Source organism: Stegostoma tigrinum, chromosome 17 (assembly GCF_030684315.1).
Source record: "Stegostoma tigrinum isolate sSteTig4 chromosome 17, sSteTig4.hap1, whole genome shotgun sequence".
Classification (NCBI taxonomy): domain Eukaryota; kingdom Metazoa; phylum Chordata; class Chondrichthyes; order Orectolobiformes; family Stegostomatidae; genus Stegostoma; species Stegostoma tigrinum.
Window position 1 is genome coordinate 41,925,120 of NC_081370.1, and position 20,162 is coordinate 41,945,281.

The 20,162-nt window shown below is 39.9% G+C and overlaps 1 protein-coding gene and 1 long non-coding RNA gene across 4 annotated transcripts in view; one reads left to right on the forward strand and one right to left on the reverse strand.

Moving 5' to 3' along the window:
* The window catches only part of LOC125459451 (doublecortin domain-containing protein 1-like), a 484,037-nt gene that overhangs the window by 272,039 nt on the left and 191,836 nt on the right, over positions 1-20,162 (reverse strand). For 2 of the 3 annotated variants that reach the window (XM_048545936.2, XM_059652115.1), the window contains exons 9-10: positions 15,749-15,841; positions 1,210-1,380 (exon numbers count right to left, since the gene is read on the reverse strand). In XM_048545936.2, coding sequence (XP_048401893.1) covers positions 1,210-1,380; positions 15,749-15,841 — 264 coding nt within the window. The remainder of the gene's footprint in view (positions 1-1,209; positions 1,381-15,748; positions 15,842-20,162) is intronic. The other variant, XM_059652117.1, reaches the window with a different exon arrangement.
* The window catches only part of LOC125459452 (uncharacterized), a 56,195-nt gene that overhangs the window by 10,500 nt on the left and 25,533 nt on the right, over positions 1-20,162 (forward strand). The window contains exon 3 of the long non-coding RNA XR_007249026.2: positions 1,030-1,099. This is a non-coding gene — a long non-coding RNA (uncharacterized LOC125459452). The remainder of the gene's footprint in view (positions 1-1,029; positions 1,100-20,162) is intronic.

Here is a 20,162-nt window from a genome sequence, read left to right on the forward strand (position 1 = left end):
TCTAATTTTAAGGCTGTGCCCACGCACCCTAGTCTCCCCGCCTAAAGGAAACAACTTCCTAGCGTCCACCCCTTCTAAACCATACGTTATCTTGTAAGTTTCTATTAGATCTCCCCTCAACCTTCTAAACTCTAATGAGTACAATCCCAGGATTCTTAGCCGTTCATCATACGTTAAACCTACCATTCCAGGGATCATCCGTGTGAATCTCCGCTGGACACGCTCCAGGGCTAGTATGTCCTTCCTGAGGCGTGGGGTCCAAAATTGGACACAGTATTCTAAATGGGGCCTAACTAGAGCTTTATAAAGCCTCAGAAGCACATCGCTGCTTTTATATTCCAATCCTCTTGAGATAAACGACAACATTATATTGGCTTTCTTAATTACGGACTCTACCTGCAAGTTAACCTTTAGAGAATCCTGGACCAACACTCTCAGATCCCTTTGCACTTCTGATTTGCGAATTTTCTCACCATTTAGAAAATAGTCCATGCCTGTATTCTTTTTTCCAAAGTGCAAAACCTCACATTTACTCACATTGAATTTCATCAGTCATTTCCTGGACCACTCTCCTAAACTGTCTAAATCTTTCTGCAGCTTCCCCACCTCTTCAGTACTACCTACCTGTCCACCTATCTTCATATCATCGGCAAACTTTGCTAAACTGCTACACGATCATAGGTATTAGATATTATTACTCAATAACAATTGTCTGGGCATTGGTACTTGTGAGATCTGCCTGTTTTCAAAATGGCTGCTGTATTTGTCTACATGTTTAAACTTTTAAAAGTATGTAAACTACTTCTAGATTCTTCAGAAATGCAGAAAAGTAATTTATTAAGAGATAATGGGAACTGCAGATGCTGGAGAATCCAAAATAAAAGTGTGGAGCTGGATGAACACAGCAGGCCAAGCAGCATCTTAGGAGCTCCTAAGATGCTCCTTGGCCTACTGTGATCATCCAGCTCCACATTTTCTTATCTAAGTAATTTATTAAAGCAAGTTTTTACTTCCTGACTAATATTACAGGACCAAGTGGGTTGCAGTAACCATGTGACAGGAATGGATTAGTTCTGACAGATGATAAAATAAACATATGGTGAGTCCTTGAATACTTAAGTCACATCTTTTTCAGTGTGAAACATAACTTAAAAGGAAAATTGAACATTATAACTTTGTTTCTAAAGCATTGAGATGAGTGCCACCTACTTTTAGCTGCAGGCCTTTTGGAAGAGTGGTGCTTGCTGGAAACCTATGAATAGTCTGAGACACAAGGGCACTTTGCAATTCCTCTTCAGCCTGTAACTGTGGGCCAAGTTTCGAGAGCTGACTATTGTGCTTCTTGATAACAGCTCGCAGTTCATCGATCAAGTTTTCCAACTAAAGAGGTTAAAATACAAAATGCTGTTAGCAAGGGATAATTATTGAAGTCACACCTATTAGACTTTCTTTGTGCTATTTCTGTTGAGAAAGTTTTACACAACTTGAATCTGACAATCTTTTGACAGCAAAACACCTCCCAAGGTTTGACATGAGCTGTTATATAGCTGTTGCCCTTCCACTGACTCCTTTTGACTTCATCTCTTACTGATTAGAGTCTACATCAGTCACAAAAAATAATCTGTTTTTATATTTCACTGACGACTCTGTGTGTGATTTTTGTGAAGTGTCATAAGTGGAAAGAAGAAGGTATAACAGCCTCCAAAATTTTGCTGTGGTTTGAAATTATTTACAAAACCTAATGATCTCAGAAAACTCAAACCTCTATATTTTAGTGAATTAAGTACTCAACCGCTGAAATCACACCACAAAATATGAAACTACAAATGCTTAGTGGATTTATTTGAAATTCTTTACTCCATCATTTTTAGGGAAGATATTAACCCAAAGAAAATTAAATGACTGTGTAAACTTTGCTTCCTGTTAAATCTCTAATGGTTATAAATCATTAGAACCATAGAATCCCAACAATGTGGAAGCACGTCATTCAGCTCATTGAGTCCAGCCTGACCCTCCTAAAAAATCCCACCAAGGCTCAACTCTCTACCCTATCCCAGTAACCCTGCAATTCCCACGGCTAATCTACCTAGCCTGCACATTCCTAAATACTATGGGCAATTTAGCATGGCCAATCCACCTAGCCTGCATATGTTTAGACTGTGGGAAGAAGCCACAGCACCCAGAGGAAACCCACGCAGACACAGTGAAAATGTGCAAACTCCACACAGATAGTCACCTGTGCATGGAATTGAAACTGGGCCCCTGGCGCTGTGAGACAGCAATACTAATCGCTGTGGCATTGGGATTCCCCAAATGTAGGCAAAATATGAAAAAGTGCAAAGATTTGTTGACACATCAAGGTGTCCAAGTCACCTTTTTTAATTAAAATAAACCGCACCCAAAATTACCCCTCAGAGCCAAAAAACAAGGCTTTGATTTAAATAGCATAAATGATTGCATGATGCACCAAAATACCTTGCAACTAATTACAAGTTTGAATGTGATGTTGTGGTAATGTAGATTTTACCTATTTAAGACTTTTGTAAATAGCTTGGTCTTAAAAAAATTCTTTCAATTTAAGACAAAACAGAAGGGAACATAGTGGTAATGTTGAACTTGCCTAGCGCATGCTCTGTGCAATGTAACCTGTATGCCTCTGTCTAAGATGGTAGAAACTGCCAATGCTGGAGAATCTGAGATAACAAGGTATAGAGTTGGATGAACACAGCAGGCCAAGCAGCATCAGAGGAGCAGGAACGCTGACGTTTCAGGTCTGCACCCTTCTTCAGAAAATTGCCTGCTGTGCTCATCCAGCTCCACAACTTGTTATCTCTGCCCCCGTCTAAGTGTTTTTTCATCCTATGTTCTGCATGTCCTTGCTTATTATGATCTGCTTGTACTGCTCATAAGCAAAGCTTTTCACTCTAGGTTTAGGTGCATGTAACAATAAATAAATCAAATCAAATCAAATAGTAAAATCATATTGAACTCCAGTGAAGGTAAGTCTACATAATTTGGTTGCCATGAAGCTAGTGGCCCAGATCAAAACCTATAGAAACCAAGATAACAAAGTGTGGAGCTGGATGAACACAGCAGGCCACGCAGCATCCTAGGGGCACAAAAGCTGACGTTTCGATCATCCAGTTGCACACTTTGTTATCTTGGATTGTCCAGCATCTGCAGTTCCCATTATCTCTGATCACTATAGAAACCAAGTGCTGTTTTCATAGCTGGATATCAAGCAGGTCATCTGGTCTTGCTGCATACAAAGACCTGGAGAGGAAGACTGTAACCAGTGGTGTCTGTTTTATAAAAGGAACCACCAAACAAAATACCAATGAAAACTGAGATGACAAGGTGTAGAGCTGCATGAACACAGCAGGCCAAACAACATCAGAGGAGCAGGAAGGCTGACTTTTCAGGTCTAGACCCTTCTTTAGAAATTGCTGAAGAAGGGTCTAGACCTGAAACGCCAGGCTTCCTGCTCCTCTGATGCTGCTTGGCCTGCTGTGTTCATCCAGCTCTATACCTTGTTCTGTCAGATTCTCCAGCATCTGCAGTTCCTACTACCAGTGAAAACACTTCCTTGTGTGAAGAGATGGGACTTACAGAGATTTAGAAGCTAAGGAGTTGCCAGAATGCTCTCTACTGTTGGAAGTCTGTATGATAATACTCAGGAGATTAAGTGAAGGAACTTTCTAAAGGATAATTGAAGACTTGCCATGATGCAGCAAGAAGAAAGGAGCCAAACGGAAAATTTTGGAGAACTTTGTACTTAAACCTGCAAGGCTTTACTTCTGAGAGTGTAATATAAAAAGTGAACGAAGAAAGCACTTTTTTGTGTTAATTGCCCACTAAAGAATGGTTAGTTGTTGAAATAGTGGGAACTGCAGATGCTGGAGAATCTGAGATAACAAGATGTAGAGCTGGATGAACACAGCAGGCCAAGCAGCTAGATCTGGATGAACACAGCAGGAGGAAGGGTCTAGACCCAAAATGCCAACCTTCTTGCTCCTCTGATGCTGGTTGGCCTGCTGTGTTCATCCAGCTCTATACCTTGTTATCTGAATGGTTAGCTGATGTTGATTTTAATTTGTTTGTTACAGTAAAACTCTTAATGAGCCATCTTGGGCATGATTCTTTCCATTGCTTACTGGGAAATTTAATCTTTTTCAAAGATATTAGTCTCAATGTTATAGCTGAAAATGTTATAGTAAATTCACTCCAAACAAAATTCAACAGAGAGCACGGTGAAAATGACAGATCAAAAATGGAATGTCCTGGAGAAATGCAACAGGTCTGTTAGCATCTGTGGAGAGAGAAACCAAGTTAATGTTTTGGGTGCACCATAATTTCTAAACTGGCTAGATAATGATCAAATTACTTGTTTTCTGAGGTTGACTGAAACATTTTCTAAAGGCAAGGCAGTTCTTGCTGCACTTATATATAGAGTTCAAAACAATTATTGCAAAGTCATAAAAAAATCCAAGATTTTTTTGCAAACTGTTAAACAACAGCTGAAATTGGCAGTTGGCTTTTCTGCTATTCCTTCAGGATGCAGGGTAAATAATGCTGGTTTTCTGGAGTTAGTTTTCAATTAGTTTTCAGTTCTTGGGGCTAAAGTGTTCAAAGGGAATCGGAGAAAACAGAAACAGTATACTGGGGTGGATTATCACACACAATCATATTGAATGGTGGACCAGGCTAAACAGGCAGAACTGCCTAATCTTGCTCCTAATTTTTGTTCCTAGAAAGCTGTGTTAACATATCACTTGCATGTGAAAAATCAATACAGAAATAAATAATTCTATAATTGCAACCATGTAGGCTTCTATTTTAATTCTGCTGCTAAGCAAGATCCTTGGACCTTCTTTGATTCTGTGTCCCCTCAGTTGAAGGATCATGGCCTTTGTTGTGGACCAGACTAAATCCCTTCAAAATATATACAGAAAATAATCTCTTCTTATTTTGAAGGTAAATGTAAGGTGTTGTTTTCCAGTTGCAATTCCATTTGTCAAAGTATGCCACGTTAAAACATACTTTATTTTTACACTACCGTTAAAACATAGACAAAATAAAAAAGAATAGGCTTAACTGTAACTCAATTGAAATACTTAGCAAAATGATGGATATATTAGCTACTACTAATTAACTGTTCTAATACAGTAACAGCCCATAAACTCACCTTTGGAAAAAAAACAAAATTCAGTAAAATAGATTGTCTTACAGGTAATTCTCTTGTCCAGGTCAAAAGACATCAGGTGAAAACTCTATGAGAGACAGTAGCAGGGAAAGATGTCCTGCAGCTTCCAAACCTAGCTTAAGGACCCCAACAACTGCTACTGAAAAACTAAAACTAAAAATCCTGGCTCTGTGGGAGCTTGACCCCACCCATTCAGGCTGCATCTATTGTTCCAACCTAGGAAAAAACGCTCCAAGGCCTCACAAGCTGGTCCCTTTATGGGCTTTGAAGCAAACCGAATGGCACCTCTGATCCCAACATTTCTTCATTTTAAAAAAAGGACAAAATATACCTCTTAAAGCCATATTAACATCACACATTCCCACCACCCATGCCCTAAAAAAGAGCCATCAATATGGAAATCTATAATGTCTTCATTTTAAAAATGTTTGGTCTTATACTATTGGTTCACTAGAATACATATACATTAGATTGGCTCTTAGCAAACATTTATAGTGCAGTTCATTTCAGCCTATTAGTTCCTGCCACAGTACACCACCGTCTTCCTTCTTCAAAGTTTTGACAATGTATTGGCAATCATGTTTTCTCAAACTGCCAATGTATAATTTTTAAATTGAATGGCTACAATAATGAGTTCCATCTAAACAGTCTGGAATTTTTATCCTTAATTTTTTCCAAAAGCTTTAAGAGGCTATGATCAGTATATACAATTGTTTCACATATTACTGGCAATATAACTGTTGAAATATTGTGATGCAAACACCAAGCTCAAGGTCTCTTTCTTAACCGTCGAATATTTCTGTTGATGATTATTCAACATTCTGGAAAAATACCCAATTTTTCTTTCTACCTTCTAATCATCTTCTTGCAAGAGTACAGCACTGACACCCACATCACTCGCATCGATAACAACCTTGAATGGTTTTGCGCAATTACAGATAGATAACCATTGGACAGTGGTCAACACAGCTTTCAGGCTGTCAAATGTCCTCTGACAGACTGCTGTCCACTGACATTTTCTGCACTTCTTCAAGAAGTCAGTCAGTGGAGCAACCATGCTGCTAAAAGTCGGTACAAACTTCAGATAAAACCCACTCAATCCCAGGAATTGTACGACTGCTCCCTTCTTTGGTGGCATGGGAAACTCCCCAATAACCTTTGTTTTCACACTCCGTAAGGCTATCTATCCATGTCCAATGACATGGCCCAGGAATGCTACTTGGGTTTTGGTGAACTCACTCTTAGCCAGACTTATCACCAAGCCTGTCTCCTGAAGTTAATCAAATGATTCCGATGGATGCTTCAAATGTTCCTTCCAAGTATAAAAACCATCAGATCATCAATGTACACCACACAATTGGGTGGTTCTGAAATGACTTTATTGGTTAGTCTTTGAAATGTAGCTGGTGCATTTTCATACCAAATGGCATTGCTTTAAACTGGTAGTCCATTTGGTGTCACGAAAGCACAACTTGCCTTTGCTCTTTCAGATAAAGGTACCTGCCAGTATCCTCTGAGTAAGTCCAACTTCAAAATATAAGTTGTTTGTCCCATATTCTCAATACAGCCTTCCAAATGTGGAATAGACTATGAATCAGATTTTGTAACTGCATTGACTTTGCAAAAGTCCATACATGATCATTGGGTACCATCTGGTTTCGCCACCATTATTATTGGTGAGCTCCATTTGCTGCAATTCACTTCAATTACATTGTCTTTGAGCACGCGTTTAATCTCTTTTTGAACCTGTGCCAACTTTAGAGGGCTAAATCTATAAAGATGTTGCTTAATTGGAACAGCATTTCCAATATCTACATCATGCATAATTGGATTAGTACTTCTCACTTTATTCCCACATATCTTCCCACGTGATTGTATAATGCTTTCATGTCATTTTGATTTTCCTCCAGAAGGTAACTCAATAATTTATCCCAATTTTTGAGAACTTCCACATTGTTCAATTTAATTTGAGGAATGTCAAATTCAGACTCATCTGAAATTGTAACCAGTTACGCATTCTCCTTTTATTTTCCTTCCCTATCAAAATACCTCTTCAGCATATTCACGTGAGACGTTAATATATTACGAGGCTATCCAAAACTTCCTGGAATAACTTTAATGTAAAATTTGACTGTTGATGCAATTGTATTTCTCTGTGTAGTCCGTATCTCATAAAAAATTTGAGTAACTCTTCTACAATCCTTTCAGCCATGATACTGTATAAGGGAATGGCCTCTGGAAATCTAATAAACACATCCATTATATTCAACAAGTACTGATTCCCACTTTTTGTTTCAAGTATGGGAACTACACATCCAATGTGTGGGAATGGGTATTAAGGATGGTGATTTTATCTTTGCCTGAAGTATCCCAACTACCTGACATGCATGACATGTCGGGCAAAATTCAACCACATCCCTATGCAGTCCAGGCCAATTAAAAATGTTTTTGAAATTTGGCTTGAGTTTTTCTTACTCCCAAATGACCTCATATCTCAACAGCTGTTTTCCGTAACACACTGGTGATACAACATGATGAATTCCTGCCCATTTCTCATCTGCTTGAATATGTGATAGTGTTCACATCCTCATCAAAACTTCATTTTTAAGACAGCAACATTCTGGGATACACTCAGATTCTTCTTCTGTACATGATTTTTGATACAACTGCTTTAGCTCTTCATCTTTTTGATGTAACTCAATTAATATTTTTGAACTAAAAATATCCATTTTGTCCCCAACCTGTTCTTATTTTTTTTTCAATGATTTGATCAAACTTAGTCTCTGATAATTGAACTTCAGCTTCCTTATTATCATTTGATTCCCCCTCCTGCTGCAACCTTTGGCTTTGTGACCTTGTTACCCAGGATATATTTATTGTAACATCTCAGTTGCCTGATTTTCCACTGGCTTTCAATCACAGTAGGCATCACTCCCACCTGTGATCCAGCTATATCATTACCAAGGATAAACAGTATTCCCCGGAACTGACAATTTCTCTATTATTCCAACCGGCTTTAATCACTTTTACTAGACTCTCCAATCTCATTTATAAATGGAACATGGCTCTTCTCACCATGAATTCCACTTATTACCATCTTTTCTGGCAATGCTCCTTCCGAATTATTTATTTCCATGTCCAAGAATGATTTGCTCCAGTATCTCTTAAAATGTTTCAGAGATAGTAGGAACTTCAGATGCTGGAAAATCTGAGATAACAAGGTGTAGAGCTGGATGAACACAGCAGGCCAAGCAGCATCAGAGCAGCAGGAAAGCTGACATTTTGGGACTAGATCCTTCTTCAGAAATTTCTGAAGAAGGGTCTAGGCCTGAAACGTCAGCTTTCCTGCTCCTCTGATGCTGCTTGGCTTGCTGTGTTCATCCAGCTCGACAACTTATTAGCTCTTAAAATGTTAATTTCTTTACCTACATCTCCTGGCACACATGAATAAACCTTATCCACACAAATAAATTCTTTAAAGAGATTTGTCACTTTCTTCTCAACCAACCGCTGACTGGGTTGAACATTCTTTTGCAGCTTTTTAGCTTCCGCTGTGCTGTCCTTTACCCCTTCAACAAACCATATTGGCTTGATAACAAAGTGTGGAGCTGGGTGAACACAGAAGGCCAAGCAGCATCTCAGGTGCATAAAAGCTGATGCTTCGGGCCTAGACCCTTCATCAGAGAGGGGGATGGGGAGAGGGTTCTGGAATAAATAGGTAGAGAGGGGGAGGCAGACTGAAGATGGAGAGAAAAGAGGATAGGTGGAGAGGAGCGTATAGGTGGGGAGGTAGGGAGGGGATAGGTCAGTCTAGGGAAGACGGACAAGTCAAGGAGGCGGGATGAGGTTAGGTTGGAAATGGAGGTGCGGCTTGAGGTGGGAGGAAGGGATGGGTGAGAGGAAGAACAGGTTAGGGAGGTGGGGACAGGCTGGGCTGGTTTTGGGATGCAGTGAGGGGAGGGGACAAACTGGGCTGGTTTTGGGATGCAGTGGGGGAAGGGGAGATTTTGAAACTGGTGAAGTCCACATTGATACCATTGGGCTGCAGGGTTCCCAAGTGGAATATGAGTTGCTGATCCTTTGGGTGGCATCATTGTGGCTCTGCAGGAGGCCCATGACAGACATGTCGTCTAAGGAATGGGAGGGGGAGTTAAAATGGTTCGCGACTGGGAGGTGCATCTGTTTATTGCAAACCGAGCGGAGATGTTCTGCAAAGCAGTCCCCAAGCCTCCGCTTGGTTTCCCCAATGTAGAGGAAGCCACACCCGGTACAATGGATACAGTATACCACATTGGCAGATGTGCAGGTGAACCTCTGCTTAATATGGAAAGTCGCCTTGGAGCCTGGGATGGGGGTGAGGGAGAAGGTGTGGGGGCAAGTGTAGCACTTCCTGCGGTTGCAGGGGAAGGTGCCGGGTGTGGTGGGGTTGGAAGGGAGTGTGGAGCAGACAAGGGAGTCATGGAGAGAGTGGTCTCTCCAGAAGGCAGACAAGGGTGGGGATGGAAACATGGCTTGGGTGGTGGGGTCGGACTGTAGATGGCGGAAGTGTCGGAGGATGATACGTTGTATCCGGAGGTTGGTGGGGTGGTATGTGAGAACGAGGGGGATCCTCTTGGGCCGGTTGTGGCGGGGGCGGGGTGTGAGGGATGTGTTGCGGGAAATGCGGGCGATGCAATCAAGGGCATTCTGCGGGGGGAAAGTTGCGGTCCTTGAAGAACTTGGACATCTGGGATGTGCGAGAGTGGAATGCCTCATCGTGGGAGCAGATGCAGTGGAGGCGGAGGAATTGGGAATAGGAGATGGAATTTTTGCAGGAGTGTGGGTGGGGGGAGGTATATTCTAAGTAGCTGTGGGAGTCAGTGGACATCAGTTTCTAGCTGGTTGCCTGAGATGGAGACTGAGAGGTCCAGGAAGGTGAGGGATGTGTTGGAGATGGCCCAGGTGCACTTGAGGTTGGGATGGAAGGTGTTGGTGAAGTGGATGAACTGTTCGAGTTCCTCTTGGGAGCAAGAGGCGGCGCCAATACAGTCATCAATGTAACGGAGGAAGAGTCGGGGTTGGGGCCTGTGTAGGTGCGGAAGAGGGACTGTTCCACATAACCTACAAAGTTGGGGGTGGCCATAGGTACCCGCATGGGCCCAAGCTAGGCCTGCCTCTTTGCAGGTTATGTGGAACAGTCCCTCTTCCGCACCTACACAGGCCCCAAACCCCGCCTGTTCCTCCGTTACATTGATGACTGTATCGGCGCCACTTCTAGCTCCCAAGAGGAGCTCGAACAGTTCATCTACTTCACCAACACCTTCCACCCCAACCTCAAGTTCACCTGGGCCATCTCCCACACATCCCTCACCTTCCTGGACCTCTCAGTCTCCATCTCAGGCAACCAGCTAGGAACTGATGTCCATTTCAAGCCCACCGACTCCCACAGCTACCTAGAATACACCTCCTCCCACCCACCCAGGAACAGCAACTCATATTCTGCTTGGGAACCCTGCAGCCCAATGGTATCAATATGGACTTCACAAGCTTCAAAATTTCCCCTTCCCCCACTGCATCCCAAAACCAGCCCAGCTTGTCCCCTCCCCCCACTGCATCCCAAAACCAGCCCAGCCGGTCTCTGCCTCCCTAATCTGTTCTTCCTCTCACCCATCCCTTCCTCCCACCCCAAGCCACACCTCCATTTCCTACCTACTAACCTCATCCCACCTCCTTGACCTGTCCGTCTTCCCTGGACTGACCTATCCCCTCCCTACCTCCCCACCTATACTCTCCTCTCCACCTATCTTCTTTTCTCTCCATCTTCGGTCCACATCCCCCTCTCTCCCTATTTATTCCAGAACCCTCTCCCCATCCCCCTCTCTGATGAAGGGTCTGTGCCCGAAACATCAGCTTTTGTGCTCCTGAGATGCTGCTTGGCCTGCTGTGTTCATCCAGCTCCACACTTTGTTATCATGGATTCTCCAGCATCCTCAGTTCCCATTATCTCTAACCACATTCGCTTATCCTGTTTTCCCAAATCTGTCTTCCCAGTGCTTTCTCTAAACCACCAACCCTGCGACTTCACATGGCCCACCTTATTACAGTGAAAACACCTGAGCTTTTTTACTCCTCTTTCTCCCTCATGGGTTTCCTTCTTACCCTGTGGTCAACTATCTTTATTATCTTCAATGAGACTTCCATTTCCCTTACCACCTAAGGATTTCTCTTTTCCCCATTTTCTATCCATCTCAGATTGAAACTGATGTTGGAAGCCAAACTTTGATTTATGAATAAATACATAATCATCTGCCATTTCCACTGCCAATTCTGCAGTTTTAACTCTCTGAACGTCCACATGAGTTCTCATTACTTCAGGAAGTGAATTTTTGAACTCCTCCAAAAAAGTCGTCTCTCTAAGAGCGTCATATGTTTGATCTATTTTTAATGTCTTTATCCACCTGTCAAAATGATTTTCAAATTTCATGTATATTTGACTAGTTTCTCTCCTTATATTCCTAAAATGTTGTCCATAGGTATCTGATACTCATATGCGCTTAAGCTGGCATTTTTTACCTCTCATTATACTCCCCAGATACCTTCTCTGATAGGATGCAAATACCTCACGAGCTCCATTTACCAACTTTGTTTGGATCAATGATACCCACATGGTCACCAGCCACTTCATTTGTTTACCACTTTCTCAACTGAAATGAAAAAATCTTCTACGTCCTTCTCGTTGAACATAGGCAATGCTTGGACATATTTCAACATATCCCCACAAGATCTTTGGCTATGTTGGAACTGGTCTCCATCCTAGTCTTTATCACTACTCATACCTTTCACCTCCACTTCTGCCATTTTCTGTTGATTTTGAGTTTTCAGTTCCAACTTCTGAAGGTAAAAAAACTCTTTTTCTCTTTTTTTCTCTCTCTTTCTCCTCTCTTTCTCCCTTTCTTCTGCTAGGGGTTTGCTTTCCTTTTCTTTTTCTTCTGCTTTTAATCACAACTCAGACTGTTTTATTTCCTTTCCTCTTTCTTTTTGTTCTCCCAGAGCTATTCTTTCTTTTTTGTTTGCCTCTAACTCAAGCTGCTTCACTTGCAGTTGAATTTTAGCCATTTCCGAACAATCCAATGACATTCCTGACAATTGTAAATGCTGCGTGATTGCCACAATTGTTACCCCTTTCCTCACGGATGCAGGCAATCCCAATTCCAGCTTGTTTGCCAATTCTGAAAGCTTTGCCTTACTCACTTTCTGAAATACACCTGTAGTGACTTCTTCCATCCGCAGGAAAATCTTAGTTACTAAGGGAGCCATTATTACACATAGTACACCCTATTTAAACCAACTGAACGCAACACACAAAATAAAAGACATCAACACTCACTACTCACTGCCTTTGACTCCAACAATCCTAAGCCCAACCTGGAGTTAGAGATTTCAATCCTGACAAGAGCACCCCTGTTTGTTATGGACCATCTCAACTTTCACCAGAATATATTAAGAAAATAGTCTAGACCCTAATTTTCCTAATTTAAAGCTAAATGTAAGGTGTTGCATTCCCGATGCAATTCCATTGGTCAAACTACTCGGTTAAGCAAAACACACTTTTTTTTACACTACCATTAAAAAACAAACAAAACAAAAATAAAAGAAAAGAATTGGATTAACTGCAGCTCTATTGAAATGCTTAACAAAATAACAGGTATAATAGCTACTACTAATTAACTGATCCAATATAGTAAGTTCCACAAACACACCAAAAGGCAAAAGGCACAATTCAGTAAAATAGACTGTCTCATACGTAGTTCTCCAGTCCAGGAGGAAAAACATCAACAGAAATCTCTGAGACAGGGTAGCAGGGAGAGATGTACTACAGCTTCCAAACCTAGCTTCAAGACTCCAGCAATCGCTACTGGAAAACGAAGAATAAAAATCCTGGATCTGTGGGAGCTTGACCCCACTCATTCAGGCTACTTCTATAGTTCCAGCTTTAGAAAATAAACCTAAGGCCTCATCCAGCTGTTTATTTTAAGGGCTTTAAACAGACTGATTGTCACCTCTGATCTAAACCTTCCTTCATAGAAAACTGGAATAAAATTCACTTCTTAAAGCAATGGTATTTTCAAACCCTCAAGATCTTCATGTAGTGCCACACAAAGCTCAGTAACTTCAGCCACGTGTGAACTTTAAATACTTAAATACCACCTCCTGCCCATCCCACTGCCAAGCTCCAATACTCATCGATGCTCTCCCATCACTCACCCGTCAGCAATTTCTAGAAATCAGGACACATTCGTAATATTCTTCTGGTCCACTTTCCTGTCACACATTTACTAGTTCTGCAAGCCTCACACCCACACCTCACAGCTTGACCTGTGACAGGTGCATCACTGAATCACTTTGCAACACACTCTGTGGCACTCTTCCCTCCTGCTTGCTCAAGTTAATGATAACAGGAGATAGTTGCAAAGACTCACCAGAAAACAGACATGCTGCAACTCCCAAAACCTTTGAAGGAGGCAAGGTTGCAAAGTATTGAGACCACAGTGACTGAGACAGTCATGGCTGGCGTTGCCAGGAAGATCCAGGATGATTGTATACTCTTTATCTACTTTCTTGAATCCTACATCATCCTTATCTTGTTCCTTGGAAAAATGCATCACCATTCCCTTCTGATTCCAACACATTTTGAGAATTCCTCCAAAAATACAGTACACAGTTCTTCCACTAACACTGCGATGCCACAGAAAAGTCAATTTGTTCCTTCCAGAAGTTCTACGCTGATTCGTTTAGGAAGTGCTAGTGGATGGTGTCTAGAGAAACTAAACATGTGCTTAGTTCGAATGCTTAAAAGAGGACATTAACTACATTTATGAGATCAAAAATAGTAGATCGGGACATGCCAAATTAGCTTTAGAAGCTGAGTGGCATCATATTACGGCTACTTCATGCATACAATTGCTGGGGTATTTCCAAATATTTTTGTCACATAGACAACACTAAAAATGGAGTGAAGTGAACCTGCTGCCATTTTCAGCAATCTCGGCTTCACTGACACCAGAGGTGCTAGAGGGTCCAACTTCACAGCCGGACTTTCCCGCTGTAACTAACTTACCTCTCCAAAAGGTTAGCACACTTGTATCAGATTCCTCCATACTTTAGGCATTTTACATGAATTGAATATAGTGAAAGAGGTATGTAATACACGTGCACTGGATACGTATACAAAGATTTCATGAATAAGAAGTATCATCTTATAGTTTAAACTCTAAAGCTCACCGTAACTTCTCCACAGTTTTCCTTCTCGTGAGCTAAATGGTTCTCACTCACATGAGAATGGAAAGCACATTGCACAAGCCTCCATGAAGCATTCACTGCAATTTGTGGACTGCTTAAAACAATTGCTCATTTTTCTTTTTGTTAAGTATTTCTTAAGGCATTCAGATTAAATCCAGGAATACAGAGACACATTCCTTCCCTGATTTCAGTCTATCTGTTGCTTTCATTCATTGATGTACTAAATCATTAGATTTAAAATCAAAACAATTAAATATGCTGATCTTCATGCTGAATATCAGTGTATAAATCTATAATATCCTCTGTCAGCCAGGAAGAGACGTAATCCCATTAAATGGCTAAAAAAGCTTGGCTAAAATTGTGGGAGGCAAAATTTTAGATTATTCCACTGAACAATTGCACAGGCTCTATTTTGTATTTCTAATGATTGTGAAATGTGCTATTCTAAATTAATTTCTGAAAAACCCAAACATACTGAATTTGTCTGTTCCCATCTTCTTCTGATCTTAATTCTATGACTTCATTCAAAGCTATTCACAATCTAGATATTTCACTTACGTATTTTTAAATAGTGATTTTGTTCCAATAAACTCTGGATTTGATGCAGGGCACATTTCAAATAACACTAAAAGCAAGGGAAATAAAAACCCCTCAGCCTTTCAAGAATAAGTTTAACATGTCAAAATATATCTCTTTCTTCTTGTATTACAAGAAAGAATATGAATTAAACAAACACTGTTATTAATTACCGATGTAATTAGTTGAACGTTTTATTTTTTGTTGGGAGTGAGAATTATTTCCTCATTCACTCATATGCTATAAACAGCAGTTACTACTTTAACTATACAGCATTAACTACAATATCAAGAATTCTCTTTTCGGCCAAAGCTTCCCCCACCAACAACCTAAAGCAAACTGAATAGAGTAGAAGACAAAACTTGGCCTTTCGTGACCCCACATAACTAGGTCTGTTCATATTTCAATCTGTTTGTGTGCAAAGGCAGCCAGCCACATGAAAATGCTAAGCTCATATCCTGCCGCCTTCCTCTAAATGTGTTGCAACTACCTTTTCATTAGGTACATTAACTTCCACTATTTCATATGCTATAAGTTTGCTTTTGAATTTAGGAAAGATGCATGTAAAGACCAGGTTCTCTTTTGAGCAACAAAGCTACAAATTCCCAGCAAGCACCTTGTATCCCTTCCCCCACAGGGACAACTCTCTGACTTTGTTTAATAGAACAGCAATTAAAAAAAAGTTCTCACATCTTCATTTACTTTATAGAGTTCTCCTGTAGTCATAGAGAGAAGGGCTTTGTGTGTAACCTTCCGTGTACATCCATTTAAGGCATGGTATATCTAAAAGGAAGATAAACAAATTTTAAAATTTATATTTAGTATTTGTCAGAATGGTTTTGCACACAATTGGTTTCTCTATATTCTGATGTTTAAAGACCTACCATAAGTGTACACCTTTTAACGAACTGCAATGATTCTGTTAAAATGGCTAGAAGAGAATTCATTACCAGTTCAGTTAAAAACTTCAAAGTGCCTCTTAATAAATATCACTTCTGTAGCAATTATGTTCAAATAAAATCAATGGAGGTTGACATGAATAAGCTTACAAGTGATTATATGTACAGAGGTTGCTTCTATTAACAGTTCAATTGTTGAGTCTGCTCCCTGAGAATTTCTGCGATGATGGACATCATACTGTTTTTTTTTGCCTTTCTACCAACATTAAAAAAAACGGCATTTTGAATTACTGATTTCACAGACTTATACAAATAATATTACAGAAATTACTTGTACAATCAAGGTAACCTTTACAACTTCTAAATGTCCCCAGCACAAAACTGTATATTGTAGGTTTAAGGGGTCAAAAAAATTGATCCAAACAGTCTGGAATTCTGAACAGCACTTAAATTCCCATCCTTTCTCATTCTCTTATCATGATGTACATTTAAAATGCAAAAATAAAATCATAACACAGCATGTCTCTGTTCCAAACTTTATTTTCCTATAAGGCATTTTGTTTTATTAATAATATGCACAGGTCCATGCAGCTGTGAAAATTACCTAGAGTCAATTTTATTCATTTAGAAGCCAAACTGCATTTATGCTACATCAGACCGTAATAGTATTTTGTGCTCAATGGACGATGCCCTGATACAGTTTATGTGGCTCGAACTCATTCATTGCCGTAAGCATGAAATTCAACAGATTTGCCTCCAGACACATAGTTTGGCAGAGGAATTCATTTCCTTTCTGTTTTGTAATATGAATGTAATTGTTTGAAAAAATAACTTCATATCGTGTATACATTTACATTAACTGCCGCAATCTGGTGAAAGACTGATTATTCTAGCTTTCATATCTACCCACATGAAACTCCAATGCCCTGTTACCATACAAAAGACTGGGACAAATTACTTATTTATATATACAGAACTCACTCATAATGGCCAGCTGCAGGTATTTTTGGAAAGTGCATTTTAATAAGCTTCTATTCAGGGTGTACAAATGGGGAAGAAACAGTTTACACTATAGAGTTAAATGCATAGGGCTTCCCATTCTACCAGCGAAATCAATCATTTGTCCAGACTGTGGGAGTCAGATTTAGTTAGTGAAAAGAGCCCCATATATAAACAAGTCAATAACTCATTGTGTGCCATTGTTTGTCTGAAGCAGTGTGCCTACAAAAAGCTGCCCCACTCCTCTTAGAATGAATGTCACTGTATTCAGACACTGGGAGAGGTTCCTTTGTTTCTATCGGGTTCTGGCTGGCGTTTATGTATGGGAAAGAGAAGTGACCGATTAGAGTCCCCCAAAAAAGAAACCTTGCCACCATCATGCACTGCACTTAAGCATTCTTTATTTACACAGAACTTATTCTGCCAAATGTGAACAAGTGATTTGGATGTGCCATTACACCTACTTACCTCTTTAACACCTTCATGCCTTTCTGAACCTCAAATCTGAACACTTGAATCAAAATAGCCAGCCATGAGTCTTTATAACTGGAAGAGAATCTTTTAAAAATACTAGGACATCCTGCTGCAGTTAACAAGCTTAATTGAAATAGCACATTGCAGGCACTGATGTTGCAAACTTTGTAATGTGATGAAAAATTAAAAAGGCTAATGCAGAAGTTTGGCAATGTATTTCGATAGTTCCCAGCTGAATAGATTACCTTTTAACATGTAAATGCACAATGACTGCTGGATTGTTGGCAGGCTGTAGTGTGCATCCCACTGCAGCAACAAAAAGAATTATATTTTATTTCTTCCCTTCTGATTTTCACAAAAGCATATATGAACTTCCATGTCATTCTTAGGACCACTGAATATTTACCACACAGACCGGACAATAATTCTTTCCAGCTGCTCAGTAGATTAATGTGACAATGATCTGTGCTGCAATGAATTTTGTTTAATATTAAATATTTAATACTTTAATATTAAAAAGCAGAGGGTAAAAATTATTCATTTTAGGTGATCTTCTTGATTAACCCATTAAAGTAAAATTCCTTCTTTAGTTCAAGACAATGACCAAATTCAATTTTCTTTCTTGGATCAATGATTTTTCTCCTCTAACTTCAGAACAAACTGGATCTGAACACTACTACCATGTCTCTAGTTTCAGGCATGATTGGCTGGTTAAGTGAAAAACTTTGAAAGTTAGAAAGGGAAGAGTGAAACAAAACTAGTGATGCCCAGTTATTCCACCTTTGCTGAGGTAGATTATTCTGTTGCTGTGTGACAAACCAGTCTGCCAAGAGTCGGTAAAAACTCATCATGATGATGGCAGGCAGGTTCAATTGGAGACAAGACCAGATATTGAGCTCAGATCCTCACAGTTCTGTAGAGGCACCACTATTTCTGTTTTACTTAATTTTAATGCCCTCATTGCCATGTCCATAGATGTGAATTTCTAACAGCATTCCTTGGACTACTGCAGCTCAAGAAGATGACTCACCACCACTCTCTGAGAGAGAGAGAAAGAGAGAGAGAGAGAGAGTAAATAGGGATGTGCAGTAAATGCTGGCTTTGCCACGGACGTTCACATCCATTACATAAATAGAAAAAAAAATTACTTATCACAGACACTGGTTAAAAAGCAAATTTTGATTTGTTTTATCAAAAATAGAAGCAAATCTTAATGCTGATTAATGATGACCTGGAAGTCATCCTTTTTAGTGGATGTTTTGCTGGTATCAGTTTAAGAAGAAAATCATTAAAAATATGAAGTAGCTTTTTTTTATAATTTAAAAATGTGTATGAACACAGATGTGCACAATCCATTGTCTGAAGGTTTCTGTTTCTAAAGTATACTTCTGAATTAAACCCAACTCCTTTCCTTCCTGTCTTGTGTCGGTCTAGCATTTTATCTGTGCAGAACAAAGTCTGACCTAGCTGTGAAGCTCAGAGTTGGCAGCTGTGATTGCAGTGCAGATTTCACACAGTGTAATTACTGCAGTGACACTAGGGCTGAGAGGTAGAGAGAAAAAAGACCCTACAGGTTATTAGTACTAAACACTGGGAGAAATCAACGAGAGTCAATGCGTAATTTTGAGGACTATCAAGCCTCATCAGGAACAGCAGGGAGGAAAGTGCTGTACTTCATCATCTCACTCTCCTACTTTTGTTGAAAATTACAGTAATTAAAAAAGAGCTAAGTACTTCTCAGGGAAGGGGTCTTTTTCTTTATCCATCACCTTCTAGTTCACTGCTGATTTTGCCTGACCTTTTCTGGTGAAGTCTATCAGAGTCACCACAGATCTTTGTTGAGTGCTTCTCTAAAAGCTAATTACTATCCACTGGATGATTCAGTATTGATCAGAAAAGGTAGCACAGCAATTGAGAGGACCAACACCCAGGCATTGGCAATCGAAAGGTAATTCCAGCCCCATACAATCCAGCCCATCTAGTCCACTTATTAGAAGCAGCTGTGATGTTTTTCAAATCGATAGACAGCACTGGATTGATTTTTTTGACTAAAACCTTTCTTCGATGATGGGTACAATCAGTGGCCTAGGACATCAAAGGCTTTGATCCTAATTTTGTACCCTGAGTCTCTTTTCTGTTGGCAAACAGCCGTAATGTTAAGAGCAGTGGCGACACTTTAATTTTATGCTGGGTCATTGTTGCAGCATTTCCCACAAAAGTAGCACTGGACTTTCAGTATTTATATAAACACAACACCAAAATTAATTTTAAATTACATTGTATCAGACCTTAGTGTAAATTGTGATCATTTTATATTCTTGATTTTCTCTTCATTTTAAACTCTATTTACTTTTTTTCTTGAGGTCATAATTGTCAATAGGATAAATCCTTGTTGAACATGAACTGTCAATAATTCCCCATTTAGATATATGACTAAAATCACATAATGACTCTTACATATTTCAATGTATGATGCCAAATTCATTTCTGATCAATTAAATTGCTCACGGAGCCTGGGAAGGCTGACTGGAAATAGACAAATCTTGTAAGATAGTCCCTTGTCCTCATTCTAACACACGTTAATTTTTCTGAAACAAGTATACAATGCCTGCATTGAAATATTACACAAAGGGATTTCATTTGAAAATGTTAAGAGTTCATCTATGAATCTCAGCTGTAAATACTCCTCAACCATAGCAGAGATTTTGTAAATGAAAGATCTGTACTGTATG